The sequence below is a fragment of the Anarrhichthys ocellatus genome, unplaced genomic scaffold (assembly GCF_004355925.1).
Source record: "Anarrhichthys ocellatus isolate YVR2014 unplaced genomic scaffold, GSC_Weel_1.0 scaffold1742, whole genome shotgun sequence".
Lineage (NCBI taxonomy): Eukaryota > Metazoa > Chordata > Actinopteri > Perciformes > Anarhichadidae > Anarrhichthys > Anarrhichthys ocellatus.
In genome coordinates this window covers 1-9,895 of record NW_022281716.1, presented here as the reverse complement: position 1 = coordinate 9,895, position 9,895 = coordinate 1, and the positions used below count along the sequence as shown (strand labels likewise).

Genomic DNA, 9,895 nt, shown 5'->3' with positions numbered 1-9,895 from the left:
GAGAGAGAGAGAGAGAGAGAGAGAGAGAGAGAGAGAGAGAGAGAGAGGACGTGGCACCTACTCTGCTCTACACGTCAACCGATCTGTGCACATAGCGCTCCACACAAGCGGACATTTAAACACGCACGCACACGCGCTTTTAACTACACGCCAGCCAGCCACACACACACACACACACACACACACACTGCCACGCGAATCGCCCCCCGCCCCCCTCGTGCGACACTTGACTGTGTCTCTACGGGCTGTAGTCTGGCTTTAGTTGTGCCCTGTTGCGCTCCGCGCTGGACTGTGCCTGGATAAGTAGATAACAACTGACTGGCTCAGCCGGTCTGTTGTAACGGAGTTAAGTTAACACCTGACTAGAAGTTGTCACATCGAAACCAGCGCAGACGATCCCCTGTAGCAGACTATTTTACAAGAACAAGAACAAAAAACTGTCTTTTAGACGCGCTGTCTGCACGTGAAACACTACTGGGATCAGACCAGGCCTGTGCGCGTCCGCGATCGCATAACATGATCGCGATCGTGTATTTAAAGAATGAATCAAACCCATTCCTGATTTATGAACGATCTGCAGCCTCTCCCCCCTCCACTCCTCCTCCCACCCCTCTCTCCCTCGCTCCCTCGCTCCCTCTCCCTCTCCAGTATCTCCCACCTCCGAAACTGCCATAATGCAACAAATGGTCCCGTGCGCTGATACAAGCAGTACAGAAAAAATAAGCTTACACACGTTCAGAACCTGAACCCTCTGGACCCCGAAACTAAAGGTGAACGGAGAGGCTCACCAGAGTCGCGTAGTCCATCGCCGCCGTGCTCGCTCGGTGTGTTGACGTGGACAGCTCTGAGCTGTCACACCGAGATCACTGCCTTTCTTTTTTTTCTTTTTTCTTTTTTTTACGGAGCCGCCCGGGCGCGATCCCGGCACCCGCAGCAGCCAACCGGATAAACCCACAGTAGCACGAGTGTACAGCACAGCGCGCGTTCCCGACTGCCTTTTCCTCCCTCCCCTCGCTCTCTAGCCTTTCACAATAAAAGTTGTTGGGCTCCTTTCGGAGGCCGTTTACAGCTCACCGCGTGTGTCCATGATGTTAAATTGAAGCATGAGGCTGTGATATTCTGTATTTTAGATTTATAGTCTTTGTAGACAAACAATTAACGCCTGTGGAGCCAAACCTGATATAGCTTGTCATTATCATCCAATTACAACAATATATCAGCATGTTCCCTCATTATGAAGAACCCGGGCCTTGTTTATCTTTGATTTAATCCCATATGGCCGCCATAAATGGTCATTGGCGTGTATTAATCCGCTTCAAAAAATAGACAAATGCGGTATTTAGTCCTGTTTGAGCGCGGTTCTGTGTTTGTTTTGAAAGAATCTATACATTTGCAAGGAATTTGTTAAAGATTGTCTGAGGAGGTCTGACAGCCACAGACAGGTGTGGTGAGGTCGGAGGTATCGAGAGACCAACTAACACATTGTTGGTGTTGGTCTTGTCATGGGATTTGTTGACAGCGAGAAGAATATCGAATAACATACGCCTTATAGTTTAGATAAAAGACAGGGCTAGTGGTGAGCATAGACTCTCTTGGCATGTGCAGGTTTTGGGTCTCAGCATGCACATGTAGCATGAACTGTACACAATGTTCATTCATTTTAGGGTACTTATAACTTATTCCCAATACCAAATGCTAATAATAGCATGTTTTTGTCTCTTCTATCAGCTGGTTTTTAAGAAAGAAACAGACATACGGTGACAACAACACATCCATGCTGAGTAATAACTATGGTATCAGTTCCTTGTCCCTGCCCTGCATGGTTTGGGTTAGGTATTCGGTATAACGTTATGGTAAGATGTCCCAATGATGTTTCAGTAAGGTTGGATGAAGGTTATGCACTGCAGAAGATGACACTACAATACACATTGATGGGGACGCAGCAACCAGCACTCGTACACCACTCTGGGGTTCAATTTACCTCCAGGTCACAACAGGAGGGCTTTTGAGCTGACCAGAGAGGCATTGCTGGGTCAATCAGGGAGTACGGTCAGTGGGACTGGTGGACCTTTCTGACCATAGTGTGTTGGGATACCCCTGTAATCTTAGATTAGGTGTCCACCACTCTCTGAAGCTTTGTCTCACTCCTCGCCTTAAGATTCCCAAACCAGGAGATCAGGAGGACATTTAAAGTTGATTCAATGAAAGATCTATAAAACAGAGGTTCAAGAGTGTAGTTCGTCAGTAAAAACAGTCTTACTTATGCTATTAGGGCGACAGGAAAAGCATCGTGCTGTAGGGGACGTTTTAGCTATTTAGCGACGTGCAAGATATGTGAAATTAGAATGGCCAGCAACAAACTGACTGTTACATCACTTCCACACCAGTCGTTCGGTTCATTTGGCCATATATGCTTACTCCTTTACATTAGATGGATTTGCTCGCCTTCTTTCAGGAAAATAATAAAATGAGGTGTTTCATTCTTATCCACTGAATGAGACTAAAAGATTCAGACACAATCATTGTCATTAGTTGCAAAAAATATTTGCCTTCTTTTCCTGTTTTTTTTTAACAATCCAAACACCGCATTCTCTCATTGAGCCCCTATTATGCTTACAGATATGCTGTATTGACATATTATAAGGCATTCAATTCCCATTGGGATACCTTGATACTGTATGGGTTACACTCTGAGGTGGTCTGCTATCATTCTGAAGTGACACACAACGTTTCCCTTTTTACTAGTTAAGTGATTTGAATTTAGGTGCAACATAGCTCACATATTACATTTAGATATACATATTACATTAGAGAGCTTTCATTTTGAAATTCCACAGAATGGCCTGAGTGAAACTCTGAGGAGCCTGATGTCAATCACAAATGTATCGTTGATAATTAGGTTTGACTAATTACTCACACAATTTAAATACAATTTTCCCTGAAATACAGGTGGTATTTACTCTCATTTTTTTAAATTGATATATATATATATTATTCACTGTGTTTTTCTCCATTATATATATACATTTACTTATATATCTTTTTATTTATTTAGGGTTTTTATTTACGTGTCAGACTGACTGACAAACTATGAATGAGCAATAGATAATTAAGTAATAATTGTGCAAATATTTCGGTAAATATTTCCCCCATCTCGCTCACGCCCCCCTTTTACCCCGCCGCGCATTCTGGGAAATTGAGTTTATTATCGCTCAGGAAAGATGGCAGGCGTGCAGCCGCCACCCCTCCGGAGCCTGGATGATTTTCTCCTGAGCTCGGCCCGGTTCTCCGCGCCCGATGTGCGCGACCTGGACCGCTGGAACAACCGCATCATCAACAACCTGCTGTACTACCAGAGCAACTACCTGGTGTCTGCGCTGGGCCTCCTGCTCGTGGTGGGGTAGGTTTCATTCTTCTGACGTGGTCACCCCGTCACCCCTAACCCTTTCTGTCTCTGTCGAAACGAACGCACTGGAAGCCTGTAGTGAACACTGTGGACGTACAGTGTGTTTGACGTTCTCCTCCAACATGACACAGAACAAATAAGAGAACAGACTTAAGGCTACAGCAGCCTTTAGCTAATGCTAATGATGCTAATATTCCTATATCCTGCTCTCCTTTGGAGAGGAAAGTGCTGAGTGAGGAAGAAGCACTCAGGGATTTGACTTCAGTAAAAGTAGCCTGATACCCCTGTGTAGAAATACTCATTCAAATGTTTACCAAAGTAAAAGTACAGAAGTATTAACATCTAAATATACTTAAAGAACCAAAAGTAAAAGTAGTCACTCTGTAGAACGGCCCTTTTCCAGAATGATATATACATTATTGTATCATAATTATTGATGCATTAATGTGTTCATCCCTTCAATGTTCCAGCTGGTACAGGTGGGGCTTATCATTTAGTGTACTGTATATACTGCAGGGTAGCTGGTGGCTAGTTACTTTTCACCATTGCTGTTGGACTGTAGTGAACGATGGATTTCAGATGCAGCCTTAAGCGACTCTGTTAGTCCGTCTGGCCCAAGCTCGTTGATTCTGACCAGATGGCAAACTCAACTCCGCCATTGAAGCCAATGAGGAAGTGTCTTAAAACGTTAGCTTTCATAGCGACTTCAAAATCAGAACTAAAGCTAATCTTAGAGGCAAAAATTATGATTATTATTTATCATTTTTTACATTCTCTACTACTTGGACGAGACGACTTTTGTCTTCTTACCTTGGCCAGACTCGAGCGTGTTTGTAGTGTTTCAGTGCAAAAGAGAGCACGAAGACTTGTCCTGTTTTATGAAGTCATCTACAAGTAGAGCTAAAACTATGGAATCAAATCTGCTTCAGTGCCACCGTGTGGCTCGTTGATGTGTTTTTAATAGTTCTTGGACTAAAATGGAGCTCTTTGGCACCGTGGGAGAAGATAATATCTGGCTTCGATGCATCCTTTTTATACTTTGGATCTGCATGCGGGATTTGTTAACAATAAGAAACAATACAGAATATTGCCAGCACCCCATTCTGTCTACTCTACAATAATGTTACTCAGTGTCTTCAACGCTTCTGTGTGTTGGTAAACGTGTCTTTTGTCTCTCAGGTATTGCCAGCCCTACCAGTTGCTCGTGGGGGCGACGGTGGTCACCTTGTTGTTCCTGGGCTTCGTCTGGGTCGCCGAGAACCAAGCTCCCATTCGCCGTTTCCGTAGAAACCACCCTACGATCGCCGTGTTGGCGATTCTCTCGGCCAGTTACCTCTTTGTGTCGGTGCTGGGAGGTGTGGCCGTGTTCCTGTTTGGGATTGCCTTCCCTATACTGAGTAAGACAGGAACACACGCATGTACATAGATACATTACATACATACCACACCAAAGCATGAACTGAACGTTCATCAGCCCAGTTTTCATTTGCTTTTGCTTTGCAGTTGGAGCATGAAGACTGTATTGTGTGCAACATACAAACACAGAAACTGACTTGCCGTCCCTTAGGCGTCCAAAGCTAACCAAGCGACGGAAGTTGCGAGTGAGAATGAGTTAGTTGGACATAGTTGTGGAATTAGTTTTATAGAGCGCATAATACTGAATTTATCAAGATAACGAGTATACATTTGCATTAACAGCAAATTGTAACTGGATCAGGTCAAACAACAGGGAGCCTCCTACAAAGATATGATGAAATATACCTCTAAAACATTTCTAATATGAACCTGGTTCCTCTGAGGGAAATAAGTCTCTCAGATAATCATCTGAGAGATGATGGTGATGTGAGTAATGAACCGATCCCCTCATCCCTTCTGTGTCCAGTGGTTCTGGTCCATGCGTCGGTGAGGCTGCGCAGCCTGAAGAACAAGCTGGAGAACAAACTGGAGAGCATCGGTCTGAAGAGGACACCCATGGGACTCCTGTTGGAGGCCCTGGGACAGGAACAGGAGGCTGGATCCTAGAGGGGGAAGAGGAAGATGAGATGTGCAGGGGGAGGGGAGGGGAGGGGGGCATCTGAAAGAAATGGATGTGAGGTTGGTGGAGAAAGGGACATAGGAGAAGGAGTAAAGAGGAAGAAAAGAAGTAAAAAGAGAGTCAGGAACAAATGAAGTAAGCGGACGCTTGGGGAAAGGACAGATGAAAAGGTTAGAACTCATCATAACAAACAAAATGATGGAATCCTCCCCGATATGCTTTTGCACTAAAAGCACACATTGTGGTGTTTCATTTGTTTAGACATGATACATTTCTGTGTTGACTGTAAGTGTGCAGTGTCGTAGCCGTATGGGCATATTCCCATTGAACCTTTGAGTGTCGACACATTGACGTGCTCTTTTCTTGTCATCCTCAAACTCTAATCTAAACGATCTGCGCTCCGTCTCAACGCCTGTGGACCTGTGACGTTGGTAGCGTCACGCGAGGGAAAAGTCAACAGATTTCGACAATAGTTATAATTTAACATTAAAAGGTTCAATGTCATGAAATAAAAGTTAAATGAGAGGGTCTCCAGCCGGTGCTTCAAAACACATCCAGTTATGGACTCACAGGTTATGATTCATTATCCTTCCAATAAGCACGTTAATGCATTAAGTGCTTATTGATAAGAAAACCTGGAAGTTAAGGCCATCCACATCTCTCATTCTGACACCAGCTGACTGGCCTGTTTACTGCCACAGTTAAAATATAATTTTATTACTTTGTTCTTGAAACAGTATTACTTAATTATTCTAATCTTACAACTTTTCTCCTTTAAGAAGTACAATTGTATTCTGACTTCATCTTCAACAGTTTATTTTATGGAAAATTACAATACATTTTATGTATCAACTATTTCCTCAACACATGATGATATTCCTGTTTTATGTAGAAAAACTACTCGATTCTTGACATTTTTCACCTTTTTCTCAGAATATTACAACCCTACAATATTTGTTTCCCCCATGAATTAGAACTTTATTTTCATAATTTTACAGCACTTTTCTCAAAAGAAATTGTTTTAATCTCTGACCCCCCCCCCTCCAGTGGCTTGAATACACAGTGGCCTGATGTCCTCCTCCATATGTTCTTCCTGCTGCGTGACCCCCACCAGGGTCTCCATACACCTCCTGTGGACAGCAGGAGACCCAAAGTATTGGTCCTGTGCTATAGGGTGTGGTCGTTGTAGTAGTAGCAGCACTGATTGGCCTTTTCATTCTCTCACCATTGCACGTGTGATGAGAAACAGAATATCATTCATGTGGAAGCACAGTGGAACATGAAAATATTCAGCATGCAATATGCTCATACTTTAAATACGGAACAAAACAACAAGTAAAACCCAAGTATCTGACAGGTCCATTATGAGCACAGACCACTGTACTTCCAGCTGTAGATTTCAGTCATCCAATGACAGTCACATTCAGCAGAGCAGACGGAGGCGATACAGTCTTGTGGTATTACGTAACTCGACCCACTGACTTCAAATGAATTCCTTTTTTCATTTAGTGTTGACTAATTCCGTGCTGCATTGAAGAGTTACTTAGATAAGATGCAGTTAAATGGGAGATCTGAAGAAGAAAACGAAGCGGCTCCTTCAATCTCAGACTCTTTGTCGAGTGTAACAGAGTGGATAAACACATGAGTCATTTCAGTGTTGAACAGCCCTCCACTGCTGCTCTCCCAAGTGCTGGCAGCTGGGAGAAGCTCTACTGGAGCAAATGAATGACTTTGAACTTCCCCTTAATTCCTTTTATAACTTAAATCCTTGTTACCATGGACAACCACTCACCAAGTTTGTTGCCTCCACTTGTGGTAGCTGCAGTTGTCTCTTTGTCATTTACTCCCGGTTTTTAGCCATGCTAGCGATGTTGGTCAATCATTCCACCACTTGGGTCCAAACTGAAATGTCTCCACCAATGCTGGATGGAGTGGAGTTTGGTTCCAGACGTTGGTGGTGCCCAGAGGAAGAGGCCACCTGACACAGCTGATCCGTGAAATCACAGCTTTCTGATTATCCAATGAAATATTTCAACATCTAATCAGGCCATGCTTTATGAATATACTAAGATGGTGAACATGCTGAACAATGTAGCTAACTAATGATCAGCACGTTAGCGTTGTCATTGCAAGCATATTAGCGATCTGACATTAGCATTTAGCTCACAACCCTGTTCCCCAGAATAAAGCTTCATACAGCCTCACAGCGCCTGCTAGCATGGCTGAAGACTTTTAATCTTGTTATTTATTCATTATTATTTATCTATATTGAAGAGTGACTAAAGAGTCCATAATTGTCATCACCTAAGTCAGTACAATGGTTGGTTCCTTGCTCTGTAGACATGATGTAGGACAGCTGTACTCTGAAGGAAGACATGTTTTAAAGACAACCTTGTTTTTTAAGCTAACGAACATTTAGAAGGAACTGCTATTTAAAAAGTGTTTGTCGGCAGTTTTATCGCTAATAATTTTGTAGCCTCGACGAAAAGCTGAGTGAAGGTATTTGACTAAGTGTATGCTACAGCTGCCTGTTGTGAGGACTATGCATTGTGTTGCTTTGGTTGAACCAAACATGAAGACGAGAAGTGTTCTATACACCTCTGCATTCCTGTATTCCTTCTCTATTATTTTCATTCATCGGCCGATTTAACATACAGATTCTTTGCCGTTTCGTCCAAGTTTGTGAAATTGACTAAACATAACATGAGCAAAGGATTTATTAAGATGCAGAAGATGCCAGCTTTTGTTTTTATGTATATGTATTTTTTGATAATTAAGTATATTGCTGACAATTGAAAGTTGGTTAGCCTCAGTGCCCTGCAGAAACAAATATTGCTATGTATGCCATTGCAGTTTTCATATTTGTCCTGTACAGTTATGTTTTAGACATTTAGCTGACGGACTCATCCAGAGCGAAGCAGGCAACATGGCTGTTCTGGGGCTTGAACACGTGACCCCACTGTTGATTGGCTCTCTAGCCGCTATCTGCAGTTTGTCTTGGCACAGCATCACAAACAATTCAGGAAACACACCTAAATCTGAGCAGAAATAATTGCTGTATGGTCGACTTTGTAACTCACAAGGATTCGCTGTTTTACTACAACGTACGTAAGGGAACGTTTCTGTGTACTTTTAACTGGGTTTACAGCTAATGATTCTAAATGTTCCGTGTTGCCTTCCATTCAGCTAAATGTTTGAATTTTGAATCTCCAACTCCATGTATTTGACTGTTTTGCCAAAAGCTGATGACATGTATTTAAAACGTTTTTTTCTAAATAAAACAAGAATGCTGTACAGCAGTGGAATATCTATCTATCTATGTAGCAGCTAGCTAGGTAGCCAAACACAGGAACTTACACTCACTCAAAATTTAGTTAAGTTAAAAAAAATGACATTATAAAAAAAAAAATAATATCCATGAAAACAGCATGTCAAATTTGCAACGACTGTCACATACAAAGATCCAACTAGACAGCTAAAGCAAGGGAGCTATACCAAGTGAAAGCTGCAGGTGAGATTGACACGGCTAGCCTTAGCTAAAGCTAAATTGACATACATTCTTCCCTGTTAACCTATGAATTAAAAATATCAATTTAATTGCATATCTTGAAATGTTTGTTTGCCATTCCACGTAACTAAATGAGACAGTAGCTAAAACCAATCATGATGGGGAAAAACCCAAGCTAGCGCATGCTAAAGATAACTAGCTCATTAGCAGAGTAGCAGTGACCACCATGTCAGCTTTTGACTCTCGAGTTCAAGATCAATTGATCTTGAGAACAAACACAACTTCCACCGGGACATAAAGCTGGAAAACATCTGGATCGAGACCAGCTCGGACGTCCTGCGAGTTTGCCTCATTGACTTTGTTGTGAGCTGCTTCATTCAGAGAGGAGCCTCTTACCGTGTCTTCTTCGGTAAGATGTCTGGCTTTACTCCTGCTCTTCACTAACTTACCCATCTGTGACTTTACATTGAACCAAAGCTCCTCATCCTCACTGTCTTTTTATTATGTCTGTATATTCTAGGTACTGACATCCCCCCCAGAGTGGTACAATGGTGGTATTTACAGAGCCAGACCCACCACAGTGTTTCAGATGGGAGTGGTCCTGTTTGAGACGCTCCACAGTGGTGCAGAATTCGATACCATCGGGTTCTTTACAAACCAGCTGAGAATCAGAAACGAGCTCTGCGAAAGTAAGAAAAACATACGGAAACATGTCGGCAGACACAAATCTGTTCATTTTAGTTCACACTGTGATGGATCAGAGCCTTCGCCCTCACCTTTCTTCTCCTTTCTCTCCAGATTGCCAGGATTTCTTACGGATAAGTTTGAACGTAGACCCCGATCAGTGTTCTACCCTGAAACAGCTCAGGACTCACCCATGGCTCCGATAAACACACACCTAAACACACACACACACACACACACACACACACACACACACACACAC

At 42.8% G+C, this 9,895-nt stretch overlaps 1 protein-coding gene across 1 annotated transcript; it reads left to right on the top strand.

The window, feature by feature from the left end:
• The first annotated feature begins 3,216 nt into the window (after window positions 1-3,216).
• Window positions 3,217-8,735, top strand: LOC116377840 (PRA1 family protein 3-like). Its single transcript, XM_031839586.1, has 3 exons — window positions 3,217-3,400; window positions 4,586-4,803; window positions 5,289-8,735. Exons 1-3 carry the CDS (start codon window positions 3,222-3,224, stop codon window positions 5,426-5,428), a joined length of 537 nt encoding a protein of 178 aa, XP_031695446.1. The 5' UTR covers window positions 3,217-3,221; the 3' UTR covers window positions 5,429-8,735.
• Window positions 8,736-9,895: the final 1,160 nt, after the last annotated feature.